This window comes from Stenella coeruleoalba, assembly GCF_951394435.1.
Source record: "Stenella coeruleoalba genome assembly, chromosome: 8".
NCBI classification, from domain to species: Eukaryota; Metazoa; Chordata; class Mammalia; order Artiodactyla; family Delphinidae; genus Stenella; species Stenella coeruleoalba.
This window is the reverse complement of record NC_137154.1, coordinates 46,436,333-46,462,569: the sequence shown is the minus strand read 5'-3', so window position 1 is coordinate 46,462,569 and position 26,237 is coordinate 46,436,333. Positions and strand designations below refer to the sequence as shown.

The following is a 26,237-nucleotide window of genomic DNA, read 5'->3' as shown; positions in this document are numbered from 1 at the left end:
AATAATTTGACATCTTTTGAAAATTGAAGGGGAAACAAGGAGTAAATATCTCTAAGTTTCCAAAATCAGTGTCATAAACCTGTCATTGTTTTTCCCATGAATAAGACATTCAGATTTCCACAGGAAAAGAAATACTTCAAATACCCTCTCAAGTTTCCATATTAAGTTAGTAAAGCTAATTAACAGTGAAGAAAAGACTGTCCTCACATCAGTGAATGTCACCCTAGTCACCCAGTTCTTCAAGCTGAATCCTAGGAGGAAGACAACAGTAGAGCATCCTTCCTCCCTCACCCAAGCTAATACCAGACCTCATCAATTCCACCCCTTAAACATCTCTCAAATATTCCCACTATTCCTCTCTGCTGTTGGTGTCCTAGCCTGGGTTGCACATTCATATTTTTCCAGACTACAGTAGTGGTCTCCTCAGTGGAGAAATAGTTTCAAAACACAAATCTGAGCACATCAGTCCTCTGCATAAAACTGTACTGCGCTCCACTGAGAAAGTGCTCAACAAGGCTCCTAAGGCCTTGATGACCTCTTCCCTGTCCTGCTTTGCAGCCACAGTCCATACAACAGCTCTCTCCTCATTCTCTGAACTCCAGCCACTCAGACAATTTTTCAGTTCCTGAAACATGCAACCTCTCTCTTCAGACAGACCGCTTCTTCTGCATGGAACATTCTCCTAGCCCTGCCCCTGTTCCACTTACCTTCTGAATTCAGCTCACCCGTGAATTTTCGCTCTAACCCAGACCAGCTCCCTATTTTATGCTCTCATAACTCCTGGACCTTATTCTCATAGCCCAATCTGTGATACCATTTGGTTAATATCTATTTCTCCTACTAAACTGTAAACTCCATTAGAGTGTGGACTTTGTCTGTTTTGCTTATCCACTGTATTTCTAGACGCAAGAGCAGTGCTTGGCTGAATAAATGAATTAATGAGCTATTCACTAAGCTCAAAATGGATTAAAGACCTAAATGTAAGGCCAGAAACTATCAAACTCTTAGAGGAAAACATAGGCAGAACACTCTATGACATAAATCACAGCAAGATCCTTTTTGACCCACCTCCTAGAGAAATGGAAATAAAAACAAAAATAAACAAATGGGACCTAATGAAACTTCAGAGCTTTTGCACAGCAAAGGAAACCATAAACAAGACCAAAAGACAACCCTCAGAATGAGAGAAACTATTTGCAAATGAAGCAACTGACAAAGGATTAATCTCCAAACTTTACAAGCAGCTCATGCAGCTCAATATCAAAAAAACAAACAATCCAATCCAAAAATGGGCAGAAGACCTAAATAGACATTTCTCCAAAGAAGATATACAGATTGACAACAAACACATGAAAGGATACTCAACATCACTAATCATTAGAGAAATGCAAATCAAAACTACAATGAGATATCATCTCACACTGGTCAGAACGGCCATCATCAAAAAATCTAGAAACAGTAAATGCTGGAGAGGGTGTGGAGAAAAGGGAACCCTCTTGCACTGCTGGTGGGAATGTAAATTGGTACAGCCACTATGGAGGACAGTATGGAGGTTCCTTAAAAAACTAAAAATAGAACTACCATATGACCCGGCAATCCTACTACTGGGCATATACCCTGAGAAAACCATAATTCAAAAAGAGTCATGTACCAAAATGTTCATTGCAGCTCTATTTACAATAGCCAGGAGATGGAAGTAACCTAAGTGTCCATCATCGGATGAATGGATAAAGAAGATGTGGCACATATATACAATGGAATATTACTCAGCCATATAAAGAAACAAAATTGGGTTATTTGTAGTGAGGTGGATGGACCTAGAGTCTGTCATACAGAGTGAAGTAAGTCAGAAAGAGAAAGACAAATACCGTATGCTAACACATATATATGGAATCTAAGAAAAAAAAAATGTCATGAAGAACCTAGGGGTAAGACGGGAATAAAGACACAGACCTACTAGAGCATGGACTTGAGGATATGGGGAGGGGGAAGGGTAAGCTGTGACAAAGTGAGAGAGTGGCATGGACATATAGACACTACCAAACGTAAGGTAGATAGCTAGTGGGAAGCAGCCGCATAGCACAGGGAGATCAGCTTGGTGCTTTGTGACCACCTAGAGGGGTGGAATAGGGAGGGTGGGAGGGAAGGAGACACAAGAGGGAAGAGATATGGGAACATATGTATAACTGATTCACTTTGTTATAAAGCAGAAACTAACACACCATTGTAAAGCAATTATACTCCAATAAAGATGTTAAAAAAAAAATGAGCTATTCACAATTTTTTTAAAACAACAATGCATGACTGTTTATTCCACAAATTGTAAGCCAAATGAATAGCAGCTTAGTTCTACTAACAACTAAGTCTATAAGTTTCTCTAAAATAATACCTATTTTTAAAATAATTAGTTAATTAATTTATTTATTTATTTTTGGCTGTGTTGGGTCTTCGTTGCTGCACACGGGCTTTCTCTAGTTGCAGCGAGTGGGGGCTACCCTTTGTTGTGGTGCATGGGCTTCTCATTGCAGTGGCTTCTCTTGTTGCAGAGCACGGGCTCTAGGCACGTGGGCTTCAGTAGTTGTGGTGCGCAGGCTCTAGAACACAGGTTCAGTAGTTGTAGCGCACAGGGTCAGCTGCTCCGCGGCATGTGTGGTCCTCCGGGACCAGGGCTGGAACCTGTGTCCCCTGCATTGGCAGGCGGACTCCCAACCACTGCGCCACCAGGGAAGTACCTGCCTATTTTTATATAGCTAAAATGTATTGAGAATTTATTATACACAAGGCAATTTGCTAAGTGTTTTACATATATTTCCTCACTTAATCCTCACAACAAACATTAAAGGGTTGTGAAGGTTAAAAGAAATAATCCATGTAAACATTTAGAGGCAGTAGGTACTCAATAAATCCCAGCTGCTGTTGCTGCTATTATTGTTATTGCTATTATTGTCGTAGCCCTAATTTTATACCTGAGAAAAAATGAAGCTCAGAAGGGCATCTGCAGTTTTTTATGTTATTGAAAACATAATTTTATAAATCTCCATTTCTCTTTGTTTGTGTTCATGAACTTGCATCCAGGGACCTTACTAAAGTCACTCCGGCATTTTCTGTGCATATAAATTATGTCGCCTGTGACTACTGAGTTTTATTTCTCCCTTTGCTTACATTTGGTTTTCTTGCCTTACTCCACTAGCTAAGACTTCCAGTATGAGGTTGAATAGAAGTAGTGACAGTAGCCATCCTACTCTCATTCTTAATCTCAGGGGGATCCTTTCACTATTCGCCACTAAGTACGATATTTGACATAGGATTTTATAGATTTAGAATCCAGATCTCTGGCACCAAAGCCACACTCTTCATTCTGGTCTGCTTGCCTCTGCCCCCTCTCTGTGCTCACCCCCTTCCCTGATCTCTCCCACATTCTGTTCTTCCATCTCTTTGTCCTTCCTTCACCTGTCCTTTGTCTCTCTTGACCTTTTCTCTCTTCTTCTCCTCTCTTTTTCTTTCTTCTCATCTCTTTTTCTTCTCCCCCAACGCTTTCCCCTTATTAAAGCAGTTTAACTGCTTTAATAAAGCTTATATTTTCTATTCTTAATTTTTAGTTTTAAAAGTAGATGAGCTAAATACCCTTTATTTCTCCAAAGAAAAGTTTGCTTTTTATATGCTTCTTGGTATTTCAATGGTCTTCAATAAAAAGCCTTCAATTTGCTGTATAGTCTAAGTCCCAAGATAAGAAAGGTGAGGAGAAAAAGCAATGGGGGGGAATGCTCAAACCAAATGGAATAAAGTAGGCATAGAGCCCAGCTTAAGGGACTGAGGCCAGAGGCCAAGGGCCATCTCAAACATGCCCTGGCCTGCATCCCTTGGCGTCGTCTTGTTGTCCTGGTAATGCACTAACATAGCTCTCTAATATACTGTATTTCCTTATCTTTGGATAAGAATAACCAACGATCATTGTATTCCCTTTTGTAATATAGGACTGTCTAATCCTTTGAGCTGGACTCTTTCACCTTGTCCCTATCTGACACGTATATTTAATGCAGTCATCTCATCTACATAGATGACTCTCAGTGAGGTCCTTGGTGCCAAGCAGTAAGAGCACCAAAATCCCTCTGGGACCATTCTGAGTAATAATAGTCAGATGCTGTATGTCACAAGACATGCACAAGATTAAATCCCCAAACACAAAACTTTCCAGATTAGGGGTAGAGATCACATTTGTATAATACCGACTCCCCTTTCCTGATCACTTATTGCACATCATGAAATGTGAGTTAATACAGTGATAGAGAAGAGAGGGCATGCAGATTGAGCCATGGAAGAATTGTAGAAACTCTGTTGCAGCTTATTTTGAGCTGCGCCTGCTGGACCTGCTCCCACAACACCTAGCAGACGGCATGAGGTCGGTAACATGTCCTAAGATACTGAAGACTAGACTGGTCTCTTTCCTGTCCATATCTACAGCCAATCTCAAGGAGGCCAAGGCTATCAGTAAGTGGTGTAAAGAAAGCTCTGGTAACAGTAACAAGAACCTGGGAAACATCTATAGGGAAATTCTGAGAAGGGACTCAGAGAGACTGCTATGAGGAAGCCGGCGCCAGTCCCATATCTATAGGCTATGCAAATACAGTGGCATTTCTGGAACCCATTATGCTGTGTGTTAGTTATTTCGGATACTTCATCTGGCTCTCTGGAGTGAAGAGCTACAAAATACTAAAACAAAAGGTCCTTATTTCATGTACAGGAAGAAAGAGAGGAGTTGAGACCCTCCATCCGACCCTGCTACAAGGTGAGTAGGGGCAAGGGGAGGGCCAACTTTCAGGGCCAGGAAAGCAGGCTGAGTCTCTAGGGCCTGTAAGGAAGAGTCTTCTTGAGAACATACTAGGGTTGGAGAAGGACTTGGGAATGTGACCAAGTTGTCTGACATTTGGTGCCTCACACACAGGAGGAGCTCATATGTCAATGGAGACGATGCCACCTGCCCTCTCCAACACCCAGGATTGTTCAGAGGTCAAATGAGAGAAGGTGAAAGCGTATGGCCAGCTGGAAAGTCTGTATAGGGCAATCACTGACACCGCCAAGCTTAACTGGCACCTTGACTTCATCTTCACATATAAAACCTTCAGATTTCATGAGGGAAAATAAGTATTTTGAGGTTTGCAAGTAAAAATAAATTATTTTCTAGTTCAGGGAGGAAGAAAAGTCCAAAATGCAAAAAACATACACTGGTCATCAGCTCAGGTCATCTTTGACGTATGAAGGGAGCTCCCTCTTACCTCCATGACCTAGTATCTCCTTACTTGCCCCTAATTTTCTCTCCTCCCAAATTGTATGTCCCTGTCCCTTTGTTCTCCTTGTCTCTTATCTCTTTATCTCTGTTTGCCACCTGCCTGACCTGTGACCTGTCTGAATTGTATGACTTTCAACCTTTTCTCCTAGTCACCTATGTAGTCCTTTACCCATCTAATCCTGTTGATCTGTGCTCTGTTACCTGCTGCCTTTCCTCTCCCCATTCTCACCACCCAGATCTTTTTCCGGAGTTCAATGTGCCTAATATTGCCATTCTAATGACTGCCACAAGATGTTGTCAAAATTCAGAGAAAACATTGTTCTTTCATTTTAACAGGAAGGGAAATTGAGACACAGAGTGATTACCCAAATTTTCCAAGCTTATAAAGGAATCCAAGACTGGGCCCAGCCTTAGAAATCCGCTGGCTGGTCTTGATTTTGTGCCATTAGGTAGAAAGCTAGTGCCCTAGTATGATGTGATTAAGAAGTCAGTAAACAGACACTTGGTGCACATACCCTGAATTTAATACAAATTTCAGGTTGTTACAGAAAGATAATATTGCTGAGGATAAAGTGGCACAGATAGGGTGGTGTTCCACAGAAGTCAATTTTCCAGATATCTGAAACATATCTCTTTCGATAACAAAATGCAGTTAGCTTTAAAATATTATTTTGAAGGGGAGTATTTTTCAAATGCTTTGCACCCTACCCTGTCTTACTAAACAGAGCACATGATGCCTAATGAGACCAATTCTTAGTGATGTAAAAGAACTTTGATGAACCTCTATTGCTGGGGTGTTCTGCAGTTCATTGGTGCTTTAGGGAACTTCTAGGAATGTAGGGCTTAGCTTGTCCTTTCAGTGAATGACTTCACATCGTGGCACATTTCCAGGTGAAGTTTCTTGTCTTCTCCCCTGTTGTTAGCTGCCATTATAGAAGTTCTGCCTTCCTGCTTTTACTTTGCTTACTGCTATAATATAGGAAAACTAAAAATTTCCAAAGAAAACCATATAACTAAGCTTGCTAGATCAAGAATGATGACTAGGGGCTTCCCTGGTGGCGCAGTGGTTAAGAGTCCGCCTGCCGATGCAGGGGATGCAGGTTCGTGCCCTGGTCCGGGAGGATCCCACATGCTGCGGAGCGGCTGGGCCCGTGAGCCATGGCCGCTGAGCCTGCGCGTCTGGAGCCTGTGCTCCGCAACGGGAGAGGCCACAACAGTGAGAGGCCCGCGAACCGCCAAAAAAAAAGAAAAAAAAAAGAATGCTGACTAGATCAGGCTTATAGTCGCATATAGAATATAATGAGTGAGGTTAGTGACATCTGTTCTTGTTGCTGCTCCGAAGCTTTGCCTGCTCACTTCTGCTTTCAGGTTTTTGTTCTAGAAGTTAAACTCGTCAAAAACTCATCACCATGTAAATGTACAGTAGAAGAAGAGACCAATGTGTCATGTTTTGGAAACATACTGAAGGCCTTCACCCTGGCTGAAGAAACAGATAAGGAGACAAGGATGGAGGTAAATCGATTTGTGAATTAAATCCTTGAGATATTTGAGAATTTCAACAGCTTCAGATAAAGTAGACTGGTTTAACAGCAGGAGATCTTGACACAGCCGAATCAGACAGCTGAGGGGGGAACTAACTTTTCTTGCAAGTGGTTTCACAAGTTGATTTTTAATAGGAAAGTTGCTCTTGCTGATGGTGAGTGCCCCTCCAGCTCAACAAAATACTCTTGTATGAAGTAAGGCTATTGCTATAGATGTAACTATGTTGGTATCTGCTAACTGACCAAAGTCAAAAGGGAAAACAATCATTGCTGGTGAAGAGAGAAGAAATGAAGACTGCCCAGTGCCCTGATGATACAAGAAGATGGAAAAAGCAAAGAGGATCCCAGAGTCTGAGGTGGAAGGAAGAGGAAAAGAATAAGTGGATTCCAGTAAATCTGAAGTAAAAGCCAGAATGAGTAGAATTGTCAAAACCCAAATTTTGGAGACTAGGAAAATTTAGGCCAGAGGTATTTTTCCCAGGCTGGGTTAAGGAAATTTACGGCCTAGGAACAAGAACCTGTTTTCACATGAACCAAGAGACAGACAAAGATCTTGGGTTTGGTCTGTGAATAAAATCAGGTTAGAATGAAGGAGACAGGCTTCCTAGAGAGTACAAAATTCAGGGAGCCAGACCTGGGAAGTGTTAGCTCTGTTGGACAGAGCACATCTCTGTACAGTTCGGCACATGTTAAGTGGACACAGGCTATGCCCTAAGAAAGCCACACCAGGCCCTGGGAACATTCTGAGAAACGCTGCTGTCAGTGGCAGACTATGAGGAAAAGAAGGTTGCTAAGGCTGAGAACCCATGACCTGGTCCGTAGCAGTGTATTTGGAGACTGTGAAGGCGGGATGCCTAGTATTCACTTATGTCAAGGTTTAGAGTATGTATTTAAGCAAATCATTTTCCATCTCTGGGCTTTAATTTCCTCCTCTAGAGGTTAATGTAAATCCCACTGAGTTTTAAGAATCAAATCAAGAGCTCAGGCATCAAAATGCTTTGATAATGGCATAAACGCTATTCATCTGAGTCATTATCCTTGACTCTTCTGCATCACTCTTAATAATCTGGACCACAGGAATGCCTACTGCTTCTGTATCATTTGCTGAAAATACATCAAAGACTCTTTTCAAGCCTTAAACAGCATCTTGGTGGCCTCAAAGTCCTTTGTTGAAGATCTGGGGCCACATTATGAGCAGAAAAGAGGTCCCTCTTGCAAGTGAACTGGGGTTGAGATAGGGCTCTCTGTGACGTGTACAGCCTTGACTCCATGAGTGTTTTGAGGAAAGGAATGTGTGTATTTTTCAGCAGTTGACTAGTTAAGTTTGAAATGAAGCCATCAAAACGGCTTCCAGTTTCACTTGGGATTTAAAGGGGTTCTGTTGCAGAGTTGTCTTTCTTCATCATCTTTCTTCAGAGTGGCTGAACCAAGATTAAGAAGCTTAGGCAACAGCTAGTGCCAAATAAATGTCCAAGTTCATACAAAAACATCCTGCTGGAGGCAGGGAAGGTGGTGGGATAAAATGTTCCTGAGACTGCAGAGCTCAAGCCGCTAGAAAACCCATTCTAGAACTTTCACTTCTCATTTTCAGCAGCAATCTGTTTTCACCATCAGCTTATTTAGTACCAGCTCCTAGGTACTTGTGCACAGCTGCTCAGCTGTAACAGAAGTCCTCCATGTGGTGACACAAAGCAGCTCTGAGCATGACTAGGTCCCTGTGGAACACACAGAGTGGTGCCTGGAGCCACAGGTTCCTCTCATCTGTGGCCTCAGATAGACTTCTGACATCCCCCGGCACTCACAGGCCAGTACAGGCTGAGGAGTCGGCTGGGGGCTAAATGCCTTTACCAGATAAAGATAGCCAAGACCAAACTAGGCTGGGTCCTAAGACCTCTCCCCAGCAAGGCCTCAGGCTACTTCAGAGAGTATAAAGATAGGAAAATCCAGCAGGTGAGAGACCACATGGAGTCCTACTTCTCCCACTGCAGTGCACAGAGAGAGGCAATTTAACCTAATCATTGAACACAGGGCTGAGGCAGGAACCTGTGCTCTGGTCCTAACACTGCCAATAGTTGGCTGTGTAACTCTTAGGTGATCACTGAACCTCTCTGTGTCTCAGTTTCCACATCTTTCAAAGGGGAGTAAGAAAGTGGCTTCCTAAACAAAAAGATAAAGTGGAATAATCCTTGTAAAAACCTATGAAAAAAGTAGAAAGTGCTATACAAAGTATTATCAATCAATGATAAGATGCTCAAAATGTTGTTTGGTAACCTTGACCTTCATACCCCCACACTGCCCGATCCCAGATTCAAGGCAATGAATTCCCTCAAAAAGAAAGCCCTTCTTCTTATTTCAGGAGCTTTGTGTATAAGCAGTACCTCTCTCAGTCAAGTAGACCCAAAGGTTCCTCTGGGCCAGGATGGCAACCTTGAGGTTCCTTTTTCTGGGAGTCCAAGCCACAAAGAAGCCTACAAAACATCTGAAAAATGTCAGGCCACTTGCCCCTCCACACTTCTGCATGAACCCAGGTTAACGGCCAGGGGCAGCTCAAAACGAGAAGTTGGAGTTCTTAGGATCTTCTTTAACCCCACTGCCACCCTGCAGCCACACAGGAGGGCAGCATCCCCTCCCCTCACTGCTCAGAGCACCCTGTGGGCCACCCACACAGGCAGCACAGACTCCATGCTTGCATGTGGCTCACCTCCTTTCCTCTGTACTGGGTGGAGGAGCAGAACTGAGACTCATTAAATGAGCAGAAGCATTTTTAGCATGGCTCCCACTACCAGTTGAGCACTGGCAATGCCCATGCTTCCTACTGACCTCTAAAGCTAGCTGCCTTCCATTCATCTTATATTCATCTTATAATGTAACTTCCACAGGAGAGCACCAACAATTCAAGACTTAACGTTTTCCTCCCCCCCAAATATGCTTTTCTTCCCATGCTCCCATCTCAGGTGAATGGCAACTCAGTGAGCTAAGACACACCTCGGACTGTCTTTCCCTCACTTCCCATTGCCAGTCAGACTCCAAGCCCCAAAGCTCCTGTGATCTGATCTCTTCAAGTCCTTGCTGCCTCATCATTCCCAACATTTCCTGATTTCATTCAACTTCTATTTCTCCTCTGTACTATTTTGGTCTCTCTTACTACAACTAAAGTGACCTTTCTAAAATTTAATTCAAACCATGTCCCTCCTTGCTAGAAATCCTTCATTCACGCCTCACAACCCCCAAGACTGAATCCCAACTCCAGAGCATAATTTACAAGGCCTTCCAACCACTCTGGTTTCAATCACTCCCATTCTCCAGTACATCTCATGTTCCTACCGAGCCAAATCATCTGAAACCCCCTAAGTACCCCAGGCTTTCTCTCACTTCTGGACCTTCCTACTTGCCATTCCCTTTGACTATTTATTCTATCCTTTCCCCCTTCCTTCCTTTACCAGTCTAACTTCTCCTCCTTCAAATCTCAGCTTAAAATCATGTCCTCTAGGAAGTCTGTGAACAGTCCCTTCTCCCAGAGTTAGGTGCTTCTTCTATACAACCCAATGACTATCACAGCACTTTACCATGCTTTATTGTTGTTGCTTGTTTAACTATCTCTCCCACTAGAATATAAGCTCCAGTGTGAGACTCTTATTCACCAGTGTGTGTCTGACACGTAGAAAACTATTTGGCATATAATAGGAGATTAACCTACATTTTTTGAACATTGAGTGAATACACAAATGGGTGGATAGATGGATGGTTGGATGGATAGGTATCTACCCCAGGTGTAAGAATGTAAACCACTAAGAGCCACAAAGGACCAATTTACAGCATCTCTATGGCCTCTAGGCCAGACAATTTTCAAAAGGATAGGGCAGGATGGGCATAGACAAAAAGCCATTAGTACCAGAGGCCTGCTCAGACTTCAAGGGATTTCCAAGTTAACACTTCATTTTTGCCATCTCTTACTTTTTAAAATTCTCTTCTCAAGTATCATTGAGTTAGACTGATCTAAAACATATATGGCAATGGTGCTACTGGGAGAAACATGATGAAGGGTAGGTACACAGAACAACTAGTGGAACTGGAGTTGTATAGCCTAAGGGATGCTGCAGGACCGAGGGTGCAGGCTGGAAGGATACAGAATAGCTGACAGAGCTTCAGGTACAGGGCTGAGTGGAAGTACCAGGAAGGTTGAGGGGACTAGACCAGAAAAGGCAATTGGATAAGTGGAGCAGGGCCAAGGAACACACGGAGTGCTGATGGGAAGGCATGGCACAGCACTGAGGTTCCAGCTAGGAGGATGACCAGGGTAGGGATGAAGGGCAGGGGTTAGAGTAGGACAGGTGAGGAGTCATGGGATTCTGGGTTATTGCCATGAACGCTTCCACCAGCAGGTAGGTAGATGGACAGGAAGGGCTCCAATAGCTTATCTCCAAGAGATCCCAGTGCCCCTAGATGCTCAGCTACCTCTGCAGGATATCCCTGTAGAGCACTCACCCAATAAATTCCATTAATCCAAATTCTAAGGCCAACGAACTTTGGATTGTGGGACCACATAAAACATTTTCCCCATTTTCATTCATTGCAGACAGAAGAAAGTTCAGGCTTTGGATTCTCATTTTAAATAAACCTTAGCCCTCTTATGTACTAGCTGTAGGACCCTGGATCTCAGTTTCCTTAGCCATAAAATTGGGGTGCCCACCTCACAGTACTGTTGGGAAGGTTAAGTGAAACCACCCTGTGAAGCACCATGCACAGTTCTAGGTACAGAGTGAGGGTTCAATAAGTTGGCTTTCTTTCCCTTTCCCCTTCCTCTCTAAATGAAGCTCAGTTGCTCCCATTTTTACTGTATGTGGGTGGAAATGGGGCAGAGGAGGACCTTGCAGACTCATTAGGACAGAAGGCATGAGTCAGGGTTGTGTAACATCCAGGGATGGAACAGGGACACTCCTCCCCCCACCCAATCATCCTCATCCAGGTCCCTGGGGTCTTGACAGGCAGTGGGTCCCGTATGGTCAGCGAAAGCAGGCTCTGTTAGTACCTTTCTCACCACATTCGGAGAGGAGTGCTGGATGGCGCTGTCCAGTGGGGGAACACTGTGAGGAGTTTCTTCCCCAGATGCCTGGGGCAAGTTAGCAGTAGTATTCTTGTCAAGAGGGAGAATTGGCTTTGGGCCTTCAGATGCTGGGGACTCATCTGTAGCCTGGAGAAGAAAATAAGAACTTGGGTGGGTTTTACCGCAAAGAGTAGCAGCAGCAGCAAAGGCTAATGCCCACCCTGCACTGTCCGTTGTTACCACCTACACATTGTGAACTGCTTGAAATTTTTTCAGAAAGAAAGATAGTCTTATCTAAATTCTTCCTAATATGACAATCTTAGGACAGAACCCAAACCAAGAATTATGAGCTAACTCTGTCATATTCACCTTAGCAATCATAACACTTTTGACTTACATTTAAAGAGTTTATGGTCCTCTATAAACCCTAGACCCTTCTCTGCCATCATAAGGATTATTCCATATCCCCTCAAAGGAACTGAGCCTCAGAGGAAGACATCTGAAGCATGATCTGAAGCTGTCAGTGCTGAAGCATAAATGTGAGGCCTTATATTTTGTAATAAAGTAAAAGTCTGTAGAGCTGCTTTGAAGATATAAATGTGGTTACATGTTTAAAGGAGACACCACTATGAAAAAAGTGAGAGGGGAGGAGGAAGGGGCTGGAACAGGAAGCTCTGGGGACAAAGAAAAGCAGGAGTTAAGGATGAAGATGTGGAGTGCTGCAAAAATCCCAGAGGCGCAAACTGCGCCTCTTCAATTGTCTCTTAGCTGAGAAGAGAGAGGAGCAGCCTTCATAATCCCCCTAGGGAGAGAACAGGGCCTCCTCTGTGGCATTTCAGAGTCAGCAGCCCCGGATCCAAGTCTTGGCTCTACCACTCAACGTTTTAGGATCTCTAGGCAAGCTGCTTGCCTGCTCTGACCTCCACTTCTGCACCTAGAAAAACAGATGGTAATGCCTGCATAACAACATTGTTGATAGGACAAATGACATAGTGTATATAAAACATTCCTAGCTTAGTAGGCTTCGAATAAACTCTAAGTCTCTGTCTTAGTGTTATGAAGTGTTATGAAGTTGCTGTCCACTAGCATGTAGGGCACACCTTCACTGCCCTTCCCCCTGTCTGGGATACACAAGTTACAGCAAGGCAAGTGAGGTTACAAAGGCAAGAGACAGCCTCCCTTCTGCCCTGGCGCTAGCTAGAATCCAGCACAGCTCAGGAAGTTCCATTCATGGACAAGGTCCCTAGTGTCACCCAGGAGGACAGGGCTAAGCCAGGCCACTCTGGACAGTATGAAGCCCAGATCTATGTTGGGGCTAAGTACTCCGTTCTCTGGAGGTTTCCTGAGATGCGAGGTGGAGCCCGGCGCAGTCTTGAATTGTGAGGGCTGAGTTCAAGGCCACCCTAAAATGAAGAAACTGTGCTCTTGTGCCACCCTGTGACTGGGAGGCTGTGTTTCCTGCACTGTCCTAGGGAGAATATGTGTTCATGCCACCCTGAGGCTCACCTGCACTGTGTCCTCCTGGCTCTGGGACTGGACGGGTGCCGGCTGCCTCACAATGTAGTTGATCTGCCCCACGATGGTTTGCTGAAGATGCTGAGGCGATTTGGCCTGACTCAGCTGCAGGCTGGGCTGTTGAGCCTGAAGGAGAAGCTCCAGGTCCTTCTGCATTTCCTCCAGCTCAAACTTGTGGTGCATTATGTCCACATTCTGGGAACAGGCAGGCCCAGGAGGGCTCTCGTGCTGACTAGAAGCCAGATGCTGGGATGGAGGGAGAGGTGGGGGTGGCTGCTGTTGGGGCGGAGGCGGCGGCTGCTGCTGAAAGTGGCTGAGCTTCAGCTTCTGGTGGTGGCCCAACTGCACCTGGACAGACGGTGTCTGAAAGGTGGGTGGGGCGTGGGTTCCTTGCTGAACATCCTGCGGGGGGACGATGCACACGGGCTGGGAAGTCAGCTGCTGCCCCAGCCGCTGGGATGTGCGCTCTTGCTCCGCAGGGGGCTGGGTTTCCAGCCAGGGTTGAAGTAGCTTTGGTGGATGAGGACGGCAAGGCAGTTCTTTTTCCCTGGGCAGCAGCGGGGAGCACTGCAGTGACCTCAGCTGTTGGGGCACCGTCTCGGAGGGCTGCCTAAAGCTGTGGGCTGGGTGTATGCTGGGCGGCGGGACCTGGCCTTTGAGGGAGGGCGAGACTGGGGAGCAGTGGGAGCAGCACACAGAGGAGGAACACAGTGCTGGAGGCTGGAACTTGCGTGAGGGATGGCTGAGAGTCTCCTGCTGAGCCCCTGGGGACTGGTGGCTTTGATAAAAAGATGACGGTCCCTGTAAGCTTCCATACGCAGGAGTATCTGCTGGGGACAGTTGTCCACCCTCAGTAGTTATACAGCCTAAGAATTCAAAATAGAGAGTGTTTCCAAAGGTAATCTGCAGTTGTTCCCCCTCTGCTACCTCCCACTCCTGGGGCCAAAGGATAGCATTCAAAAAAACTTGTACCAGATGCAGAGATTAAGAAATTCAACCCCTGATCCCCAAGACTCAGTCTAGAATGCTTCCAGCAATTGGACCTATATAGACCTGCTTTTGGGGCCTGGGACACTTAGAAATTAGCTCAGCTTTTACCAGATGCTCAGTCCTGACTCTATCTCACTAGAGAAACCACGGGCTCCCTCAAAGAGCACCTACTTCTTTTTTAACAGAATAGCCCAAGAGAGACTCAGACCAAAAAAAATCAACACTGGGGGAAAGAAGGAGTGGCAAAGGAGATTCATCCCCAGGACAAACGAGCAAGTCTTCAAATACGGTTCTGGGGAACTGTGTGTTGGGCAAGTAGGATGGAAGAGAGTGGGGAAGCTCTAACACCAGGGCCAATGCCAGGCGCCAGTGCTGCGGACTGAGGCCCCTGGGCCCTCATACATGAGTAGATGATATCCATTGCTGTTTCAGGCTAACGGCCCCTTCAGCTCATCTGAGGCTTATTTGGGGAAGACCAAGTGTCTTGAGGGCAGGAGGTGTGTTTTATTCACCTTTGGTCACTTGGTGGCCAGGGTGGGGCCTGACTCAGAGCAGGTGCTCACCAAAGGTCTGTTGAATTAAATCAAAAGGGTAAGGGAAGCAAAAATAAACCTAAATATATCATTTATCGCTCTGTTAAGTTCAAAACACTTTCACTGAGAATAACAGCCCGGATGAAGGTAGCAGTTGGCCATTAGTTTAACAAACCTACCATTAGGTTGTCAACACAGGCACAACTTCAAGTTGTCTACATTCTGCCTAAAGACTGAATGCCAGCAAGTTATTGCAGCAGGGAAGAAAAACGCACAAGGTCATGAATTATCTGCTCATATCTCAACTCCAAAGGACATGTGTGACACTGTCTGTCTGTCTCCTCTCTGTGTCACTGAAATATCTCTGTTTGTGCCCACACACATGTGCACTGCCATACAGCATTCTGGAGAGTAGGGCCACTGTCTTGTCTCCTCTTCTAGCAATGAAAACAAGGGAAGAGGGACATTCATGCAGAATAGGAAGCTCAGATCTCAGCGGGTCCTGTTACAAAAGTCCTGTACTGCCATTGCTATTTACGCTATCAACTCTCCCCACCCCCACCCCAACCCTACCCTCATCACCCCCAGTCATTCAGGTTTGCTCTGGCAGTCTCAGGGAGTGCTTTCTCTTGGGCATATGCTGATCTAGCCAGTAAGCTAAGCAGTTGGTCTATATGTGTTCTTAGCAATCATGCACAGGCCCACAGAGTAGGCCCTGGGCTCACCAAGGGAAGCCAGCTGCTTGGTCCAGAAGTTAGGCTCCCAGGTGAATCTGATACTCCAAGGGGAACCAGGGTCTGTGTTACAATTGGTCTCCAGCAATCGCTGCATCTGAAACACAATCTGACAACAGCACCAAAGGTCATTTCTTTGGGCATCTTGCGCCTGAATGACAATGCCCTCTCCCTCACTCTTTGGACAAGTTGAAGGCCAAAGTCCTGGCTGTTTAGCCTGTGGTCCTCCCCCATATGCTTGCTTATTTCCTTACATCTTAGTATCTTCACATTCCTCCGCTTTCCCCCACCCCTACTGATCCCCTTCTTCTTACTGAGGCTTATGGAAAGCCTACATTCTTATCTCTTCCAGGCCTCAAATGATTTTAATTCTCCCTCAGAATATCACTTGGCTGGAAGCCTCTCAAGAGCGTTCCTTTCATTCTACCATAATCTCACATGAAAAGCCAATGGGGGCAGACATTCTCTGAGTTCCCCATAGCTGTCCTTCCATCCACTTGTAAAACTCCATTACATCCTACTCAACTGCCCTCTTCCTCCCTCATTCCTTTCATCTATCTCCTATCGCTAACTCTCCCATTTATCTAGGACTTTGGCAAGTATCCAACTGCCCTGACAACATCTAGTTAACCAATGTCCTAATCAGCATCTTGGCCTCTTACTTCCTTGATCTCTTTAATGTAAATCACCTTCACCTCTCTTTTCAGTTCACTCACCATATCTAGACCATTTTCATCATCTAGAACCATTCTACCTATGAGACCTTAAACTCCAACAACCTACCCCCTGATCATAACCAGCTCTCACTCTTTCTGAGCATGCTCTTCAGTCTCATTGGACTCCCCAAGCCCTGCTCCCTCAGTCCATAGGGTCGTCCCAGCTTTCCATCATTTTCAGTAACAATGTCACTAGTGCCCTAGTTCCCTTCCCATCCCCAATGTCTGACCTTGGGTCAATCCAGCCATCCCAAAGCCATGTTATCTGGGGTCGCTACACTGATCATTACCCTCAGGGGTACACTTCAGTCCTTCTTCTTGTCACTTCCTGTCTTGTCAGCTTCCTCTACCATGGTCCTTAATGACTACCCAAAATTTTTACTTCTCTCCTCAATGTCATTTACCCAATGCCTAACCCTCTCATTATCACCTCCAACTTCACAGAGGGTGAAAAAACCCATAAAAGACAATTTCCCTCAAACTTGTATCCCTCCTATCTCCAAACTTAACTACATTATATTGACACCTTCCTGTCCTCTGATCTCAGAGGAAAGGAGTGCCTCTTGTTTAAGGTCAACCAGTTCACTCTAGATCCCACTTCTTTCTGCCCTTCCAGTATGCTTCCTCTACCACACATCTCTTCTACCTTCAACCACTTCTCCCAAATAAAGATGTGCAAATGTCTTCCTTACTTTAAAAAAGTATTCCAACCCTGTCTCCTTCTCAAGCTATCTTCTTATTTCCCTTCTTTTCACTTCTGTCTCTACTTCCTCACCTCCCATCCTCAGCTTCCTCATTCTAGCTTTTGACCCTTCTACTTTGTGGGAATGTCTTCCAAAAGATTATCAGGGACCTCCTGATTCCCAGACCTCAAGGCTTCGCTTCACTACTCATGCCCCTTCACCTATGTAGCAATGATAACATTGATTACTTAAAATGTGAAACTCTGTTAATTTCTGTGCACCACACTCTCCTATTTCTCCTCTCACCTCTGATGCTTGCTTCTCATCTCTTTCACTCATCTTCTTCCTCTGTCTATGTGAAAATGACGGCATTTCCCTGGGCTCCAGGTTTGTTCTTCTCTTCTTCCTTCACACACTCTTCCAAATCACTGATATCCCAGTGACTCCCACATCTCTCTCTCTCTAACCCTGACTTTTCTTCTGACTTCCGGACCCATCTATCAAAGCAGGTTTGGGACAGCTCCCTTTAGATGCCCTATAGGCACCTTCGCTTCAACATATCCAAATATAAACCCCATCAACATCCTTCAAAATTCTTGCTTCTTTTCCTGGGGATCATCACCCTCCCAAGCCCAACACTTCAATGTCATCCTCAACTCCTCCTTTCCTCTTAGGTCCCATTTAAACCCAAATAACTTGCTATGGAATGTTCAGCACACTGCTAGTATTAATGCCTGGATCCATGACCTAAGACAGAACTACAGAACTTCCCAGCTGAGCTGCTTGGAGGAAGGCAGGTCTATTCCAGCACCTGGGTCCTTTGCACTGTGGGGTTTGGTCAAAGATGGTTTTCACTTACTAACCCAAAGTCAGTGATTGAGGAGTGGGAGTTCTTCTTACCAGCTCTTTGCTGAAAAGGAAAGGGATGCTGGTTTTGCTGCAGACAGCCCAATTAATGAAATTCTGCACATGCTCAAATTGACGGTTGAGAACCATGATGCTCTGCAACTGCTGCTCCAGCTTCCGCTTCCTTTCATTAGTAATGCCCTGGTTACGAAGAGAGAAGACAGAGTCCCTGATCCTGTTCTTGGACTGCAGGCCACATGCTTGGGAAGTCTGGTGGTCTGTGTGTATCAGTGTAAACACAGATGGAATCAGATGAAACTGCACCCCTGAGAGGAGGACATAGGCTGCTGAGGGATGGATGGAGGGAGGGAGGGAGGGAGGGAGACAGGGTAGGTAGATTTTATAGTACAAACATGGAATGGCTAATAAATGAATGAGAAAATGAATGAATGTCTGCATCTCTTGGGCATAGCTTGTTTCATATCTCTTTCAATGCTATAACCCTGCATAGTCCAGGAAGGCAGTTGCCTTACTGCCACAGCATTAATGGGAGTTTGATCTGATTCTCTAGCCCTTAATGAGCCAACTTCCCAAAATTAGACTGGACATTTTAAGATACAGGGAGCAGCAGAGAGCTATGGAAACTACACATCTGAATTCTAGCCCAGGCATCTCTGAGCCCTGAGACAAGGTTGATATGTGCCTGGTTTCTGCCCCAGGGAGAGAACAGAACCCATCCATCTGCTCACATATACCTCCAGCTCCTCTATAAGCCCACTGGCCTGTTTGTTCAGCTCGTTCATCAGAACCATCTTGGCCATTTTGATCTGGTTTTCCACCTTCCTGTGCTGATGCTTCACCTCAAAAATCCTGTAAACAACAGGATGAGACAGAGCATGGTGAGACCTTCCCCCCAGGCCTACGAGAGCCTACAGACAGCAAACGTAAGAGCCTACAGTGTGGAGGCTGCCTACTGAGATCAGGGCCCACCAGGTACCAAATGTGAAGAAACAAGAACCTTCCTCCACCACCCATCCTACTCTTTGTACAACCCAGCCCACTTGATCTAAGTGGGACAATGGCCCAAAGTTCAACGCAGTTTTCTCTAGGTAAACTGCAGGGCCACGCCCAGGTCAACCCAGTAGCTCACCAGTTCACACAGCACTAGAGGCAGGACAGAGAGAGTGAGTACAGTTATGACTTCATGTAAACAGCGTCACTAAACAATGTCATGCAGTAAAAAGAGCACAGGTAGAGACAGAAAGTAGACTAGTGGTTGCCAAGGGCTGGGGATGTTGCACGGTGAATGGGGAGTGACTACTAATGTGTATGGGGTCTCTTTTTAGGGTGATAAAAAGGGTCTTTCAAAAGTAGACAGTAGGGGACTTCCCTGGTGGTGCAGTTGTTAAGAATCCACCTGCCAATGCAGGGGACAAGGGTTTGAGCCCTGGCCCAGGAAGATCCCACATGCCGTGGAGCAACTAAGCCTGTGTGCCACAACTACTGAGACCGTGCGCCTAGAGTCTGTGCTCTGCAACAAGAGAAGCCACCACAATGAGAAGCCCACACACCACAACAAAGAGTAGCCCCTGCTAGCTGCAACTAGAGAAAGCCCATGAGCAGCAATGAAGACCCAACACAGCTAAAAATAAATAAATATATTCATATATTAAAAAAAAACATAGACAGTAATAATGGTTATATAACTCTATGAATATGCAAAAAAACTCACTGAATTGTACATTTTAAAAGGGCAATTTTATGGTATATAAATTATATATAAAGTCATTAAAGCCACTTAAAAAAGCCATTAAAAAAAAACAAACATGGGCTTTGAAGCCACATAGATCTAGCTTCCAAACCCAGCTCAGTCTCTGACTAGCTGTGTGATCTCAGACAAGTCACCTAACCTATCTGAACCTTAGCCTCCTCATCAGTAGAATGGAGATAACCCCAACTCAAAGAATTATAAGAACTGATCAAAATGATGCATGCATGATGCCCAACCCAGTGCCTGTCGTGATGATCTCTCAGTACATACTTGTTTCTCTTTCCACAGAAAATACAGATGATTTCACGTCATGTGTAGGTCTATATGGAAAACACTGGGAAAGGGGTGATAAAGGGTAGATTGCCACTGACTTGTACCCACATGATAAGCAGCACTCTTCCCCAATATCTACTCTGTGCCCTTGTCCTTAAGCACCTACCTTTGGCTACTTCATGGCCACTTTCAGAAGGCATGTACTTTAGCCCAGGCTCACTGTGATCATCCTGACCTAGCTTGGCCCCATGCACCAAGTGATGACCCAAAACCCCCTCCCTGGCCCTGAGACCTCTAAGGCCAGGACATATGCCAATGTCTGCATGTCTTCCTTATAAGTACTCCATCCTAGTACTGTGACCCAGGATGAGAGGAACAGAGCATTTCCAGTGCTGACAAGGGGCTAGCCGATGTTACCTGTCCTCAATTTGCTTTGCAGATGTCTGTAGACTAGATTTCTTATGTGCCACCTGTGTAGTCACACTTTCCAGAAGCATCCTCTGGTTTTGCAAAACTTCTTCAAGATGTCTACACCTAGAGCAGGAGGCAGAGAAAAAGCTGAGGAGGACTGAGTCTTATTCTGAGCACGCCAGCCAAGAGAGAATCCCCACAGTGCATTGTCTCAGCCAGGTCCATGGAGGCTGGGGTTACATGTAGTGAGTCAGAGACTCTTGGCCCTTCAGGCCTTCTCCAGAGAAAGCCCACAACAGGAACAGGGAAAAACTTCAGCCCAGGGGCTGAAGGTTGGCTTGAGCAGGGAGAGGATTCTGAAGTACTGGGAGCCCAGCGCTCTCATAGGTAGAGAGTCCAGAGCCCTCCCAGTTCCCCTTTGGGCAGCCCGCCGGCCCCACCTGTGCTCTTTGTGTTCCACCATGAGGCAGCTATGGCATGTGAGCACATCACAGGTCTCGCAGAATAGCTTGAGCACTTCCTGTGTGTGTAGAGGACAGTACAAGGCGAAGTCTCCAGAACCACCATTCACTCCTGCCAGAGAAGATGGAGAAAGTGGGCTTCTCTTGCTCAGGAAGACCTCTTAGTTTAAGTTCCGCTGAGCATCCCTCAGCCCTCTATGGACACAGGGAAGACACAGAGCTTGGAGGGAAGGTGGTACAAAGTAAGAGAGGCCTCTCTCTGGACCAGTGAGGTTCCAGGAACACAAGGAGGAAGGCAGGCTTAGACTGGCTGGATTTGCCCATCTGTCCAGAAATAACTGGCCATCAAGCCCCAGGCACCCCACCACCTGGTGAGCCTGAGGAAGGGGCTTGCTACCTGCTGCACATGGATCTCCTGCAGAATAGTGAGTCCTCTAAAACTCAACCTAAATCTCCTCATTAACCAGGATTCTGTTATGGTGAGGCTGAAACAAGCTACCCAGCCTTGCCAGGCTCCAGACCAGATCACATGGGTCATGAACTTTGGTTCCTGTCTGACGAAGGTAAAACCCTTCTCAGAGTTCGAGGGCCTTGAGAAAAGACTTTCAAGAAGACTGCCACTTAAAACAGATGGTGCTGGATGGATAAATGGACAAACCCTGATCCAGTCTGCTGAATTAATCAAGTAACTAAACAGAAGTGAGGGCCGTTTGCTTGAAACAGAGGTGAAGGATAGGGAACTCAATTACCTTCTGTGGTAATTGGAGACTATTCCTCCCTGCACTGCCTCACCCACCCTCACCCACGGCCCCGCTGCCCCCCACAGCAGGGAGAGCCTAGAGTGAGTTTACACTGTGATGTGACTCTGCAGGGGACAGCTTTCCTTCAGGAAAGGCTCTGAGACCACCCCTACTCTCACCCCCAGCAGGGAAACGAGGTCAGAGAGCTATTCTCCAAAGATTCTATGGTTTGCTACTACTTAAGTGCATGTGAGCTAGTGGAGAGGGTGAGGAGTGATACCTGGAGATCCCTTCTGGGTCCGGGGAAAGAGTGGGCCCCCAGGGGCAGGGCCGTGCCGGTGCTCCTCCGTGCAGGAGCTGCACAGCCAGCGGTTGCAGTAGGTACAGAGGATGTGTGCCGCCCTCTTCTCCTTGCACTCGGAGCAGTTCTAGAGGTAGAGAGTTCTGGAATTACTGACAGTATCTTCATCACTTGGGCCTGCTTTTATGAGTGGTAAATACTCTAGGCACTGGGGTCCTGCAGGGCTGTTCCTCCACTGTTTTGGAGTGCAGTCAATTCTGGAGAGCTGCCTGGGAGTGACATGCAGGGGCGTGTGAGGCATAGCGCCCTTTGTGACTAAGAGTACTGCCCTCAGGAGCTATTCACACAAGTCCCGTGCTGCAGCTGAGGATACGCAGATGAATAAGGCAAGGGTCTGCTCTCAAGGTACACACAGCCTGGACGGGGTGGCAGACATTCAGAGGGTAATGCTGTGATGAAAGGATGCACAAAGTGCTAAGGAAGCAAAGAGAGGTTTCCAGGAGTTCCATCCAGGAGCAGCCAGGAAAGGTTCCATAGAGAGGTGACATTTGAGTTGGATACTGAATGACCAGTAGAAGTTCACCAGGCAGACAAGGGAGGAAAATGGAAAGCACAGGCGAAAGCGAAAGCTGTAATGTGCCTACGGAGAGGAAGAAGCTGCAGCTGTATGAGTACACAAAAAGATGATCGTACACAGCCAGGAAAAAGTGAGATGGACCAACTCTCAGAGCTGTGTTTCCACTGCTGCGGCTTGCCAGGACCAAGAGTCCCTAGCCTTCTTCTAGTACAAATGTTCATTCATTGGTCAGCAAATATCATGCAGGGCTGATATAAAAGGTGGAGAAGAAGAAAAATTAGTCTGTCTGTGCCTGAATAATACAGGCCACCAAACTGATGTGGATCCTGACAGCTTTGTCCTCACACTGGGATCTGACAAACCCACAGCAAGAAAAAGAAAAAAGAGGAGAAATACAAGTTTTACTGACCAAACTATGAATTCTTTGAGGGTAGAGACATGGGTCTCTGTCTTCCTAGCACCCAGGCCCTGGCATATCAGACATTCAGTAAGAATTTAATACAGGTGCAAGTAAGTAAAACGGCAAATGAATAAAATGTAGTGGGCAAGGACACCCCAGTGGAGAAAGGAACAGAAGGGATACCAGTCAGTAAGTGATGTGAAATTTCAGAAACTCAGGCATTAGTTGTTAAATATAAGCATAACTGATGAACCCATTTAACCCAGGCTGGTGCATGAGTTTAAACTCAGTGCGCTGGGGTGGGTGGAGGGTGGGGAATAAAAGCTTAGTACCCATAGTTTTCAGTAAGAGCTATAAGAGAGAGAAAACACCCCAATTTTGCTTCTCCAACTGAAACATTTTGGTTCTCTTCTGGATAGAAGTATGGATGGATGGATAGATGGATGGATGGATGGATGGATAGATGGATGGATGGATAGATGGATGGATGGATAGATGGGTGGATGGATAGATGGGTGGATGGATGGATGATTAGGCAAACTGGTGGAAGGGTAACAAGTCAGATGGAGTGATGGGTGGACAGACAGGCTTATGGACAGGGGCCCCATAGATTTCTGAACAGGATCAGCTGTTTCTTTGCTTGTCCTGACTTACCCTGGCCATCTTGGATTGCTCAGAAGGAAAGCACTGCAGCAAAAAAATGTTCAGTTACATCCCTGGTAAGGTATACTCGCTTACACCCAGGACAGGAGATGAGCTCTGGGAGAAGGTGGGAAAGATAGCAAAGTCAGGGCAACACTGCAGATTATACATAACATAGGACCTAGACACAAGGCTTTCTAATACACAACACCAAGGTATGTACCAATACCACTTGCGCCAAAATGAAATATGTTTGATGCCATAGCCTGCACTTACCATCTAGGTGCTCCGGACATGACCATCCAATTAGCGGCCTGCCCTACAGAACTTCCCACATCCTCATCTTTGCCTGATCCTACATTCCTTTCCTCCCTACAAGCCATGTTACTAGAGGCCCAACCCTGCTCCACTTCGGATAATCAGGTGCCTTCCTGCTGCTCCCACTCTGCATTCCACAGTCCTGAGAGCCTGGTTCCCACTACTGGCTAAGTTCAAAGGGGTCAGTTTAGCCCTGGGCACAGCTCCAGCCATTTACATTCCTGTGTAGTAGAATTACTTTAAAGATCTCAAAGCTAGAGCTTCCAAGAAGGTTCTAGCCAGAGAAAGGCAAGGACTCCCTGCCTGCTCATCTAGGAGTATTCTTCTCTTGTTACAACCAATACCAGTTGGTCTGCCTCTGGGGCTCAAAGAGGTTTTGCTGGGCCTTCTCCACCCAGTCCATGTTGGGTGCACCACATATATGTGTGTTTCACCTGTGAACATGAACATCTTGTCCTACTCCCCTCTCCCCAGAGAAATGCAGCAGTCTCCAACACACTCATCAGCATGGTGGACTCCTGAACTATATAAGCAGCATGACACTGCCACCCTGGAGATTGTAGTACTTCAGGTCCACCCCACTGGCACTCAGTCCACTGGGTACAAGGAGATGAGCTTCCTGAGGAGGGCCAGGTGCCCGCGCCCAGGGATGAGGACAACCTGAAAAGCGGCTGGCTATGCCAGTGCATGCAGCAATATCACCACAGTCTTCTCTGCCCCATATCACCAAAATGATACAATGGCAGTTGCTCTAGACTTGCAGGCAGACAGACTTAAGCCCAAACACCAGGTCTACCACTCAGCGACCTTGGTTGGGCAAGTCACTTAGTCTCACTTAACTCCTCTGTGCCCCACATGTAAAATAGAAAGGAAAAACAGGAGTTGCTATGAGGACTGAATTAAACAATACTTGAGAATTCACATGATCCTCCATGAATGTTGACTTTGAATTCAAAAGATTTCTCATATCCCATTCATGGTAGGGCAATAACCTCAATTATCAACTCTCCCAGGTGATGAAAGTCAGATAGTCTGAGAGGGAGACTGAAAAAGTGGTCACAAATTCTCCTCCTCCCTGTGTCCATGCCTTGCAATCCTATCCATTAAAAGTGGAGTCTTCTCTATCCTTTGAAGCTAGGCTGCCCTCATGACCCGCTTTGCCCAACAGAATGCAGCAAAAATGACATTAAGTTCTAAGCCCAGGCCTCAAGTGGCTTTATATGACTCTGCTCTCGCTCTCAAAACTCTAAGACTGCCACGTGAACAACCCCAGGTTAGACTGCTGGAAGATGAGAAACCATGTGGAGAGAGGCCTCGGTTGTCTCAGGTATCCCACCTGCAGCCGTCAGAAACCAGGTAGCCCCAACTGACCCACAAGCTGAACACAGACATGGGTAAGCACAGCAGAGATTAGCCAAGCCCAGCCCAGCCCAGAAGAACTACCCAGAGCATCCCAGCCCAAACCCTCAACCTGTAGAATCATAAATAAAGCTTGGTTGTTGTTTTAACCACTAAGTTTTGGAGTGGTTTTTTATGCAGCAAAAGATAACTGATATATTCTGGAGAAATCAAAACCTACAAAATCATGCAAAATAATATTTTAGTACTCTTCTTTCCCCCACCTACCACTCCGCTCCCCCGCCCCGCAAAAAACCCCTCCCCTAGCCTCCACAGAGCCATGGACTTTAATGACAGAACTGGATCTGCAATCTCCTAGATACTCTCCTGCCTGTCAAGAACAGTGGCCCGTGGTGGAGAAGGATGCTCTCTACAGGTGACGTCATCCAGGGGAATCACGTGACTGTCCCTCCCTACCACCTGGCTGCCCAGGGAAGATCCTCCTCATCTACTCCCAGGTCAGAAATGCTGTTCTAATTGTTGGGAATAATTTCCACAAGGTTTCCGACTCCCTGGTACCAGATGCTCAAACATTTGTCATAGTCATACAGCCTCATTATCAGCATGAGAAAGAGAGAAATAACTGAATAGATCAGACAAGGCCTCATCACACATCCTGTACCTCCCCTGGCCTTAAAGACCGAAATCCTCAGCTTGTAACTCAAGGCCATTTCTGAGTTGGCCTTAACTCTCTCTAGTCTCATCTCTAGCTTCACCTGCCACACACCCTATGTCCTTGCCATGCCAAATACCTCTGCTATCCCTTAATGCACCAAACCTTTGCATAACTCTATGTTTGTGAAAGTGAATGTTCCCTCTCCCTAAAACACTCTTTCTTGCTGCCCCACTCCTTTTCAGATAAACTCCTATTCAACCTTCCAAACTTGTTCAAATGTTCTACCTTTGAGAAGCAGTGTTGATTTCCCTTAGGAAGAGTTAATTATTCCCTCTTCAGGGTTCCCACAGCATCCTGAACATCCTTCTAGTACAACAAATATCACATTGCATTTTAACTATCTGTTCATATGTCTACATACAAAAATAATCCACAATTTG

The 26,237-nt window shown here is 45.9% G+C and overlaps 1 protein-coding gene across 8 annotated transcripts in view; it reads right to left on the bottom strand.

Moving 5' to 3' along the window:
- TRIM66 (tripartite motif containing 66) overlaps positions 1-26,237 on the bottom strand; it is a 60,745-nt gene that overhangs the window by 12,736 nt on the left and 21,772 nt on the right. For 7 of the 8 annotated variants that reach the window (XM_079930312.1, XM_079930316.1, XM_079930313.1 and 4 more), the window contains 9 exons: positions 23,478-23,582; positions 21,826-21,973; positions 20,785-20,917; positions 20,351-20,467; positions 18,645-18,759; positions 17,944-18,090; positions 15,636-15,753; positions 13,379-14,253; positions 11,858-12,019 (listed from right to left, as the gene is read on the bottom strand). In XM_079930312.1, the coding sequence (XP_079786438.1) occupies positions 11,858-12,019; positions 13,379-14,253; positions 15,636-15,753; positions 17,944-18,090; positions 18,645-18,759; positions 20,351-20,467; positions 20,785-20,917; positions 21,826-21,973; positions 23,478-23,486 (1,824 nt within the window). In that variant the 5' untranslated portion in view covers positions 23,487-23,582. The remainder of the gene's footprint in view (positions 1-11,857; positions 12,020-13,378; positions 14,254-15,635; positions 15,754-17,943; positions 18,091-18,644; positions 18,760-20,350; positions 20,468-20,784; positions 20,918-21,825; positions 21,974-23,477; positions 23,583-26,237) is intronic. The other variant, XM_079930319.1, reaches the window with a different exon arrangement.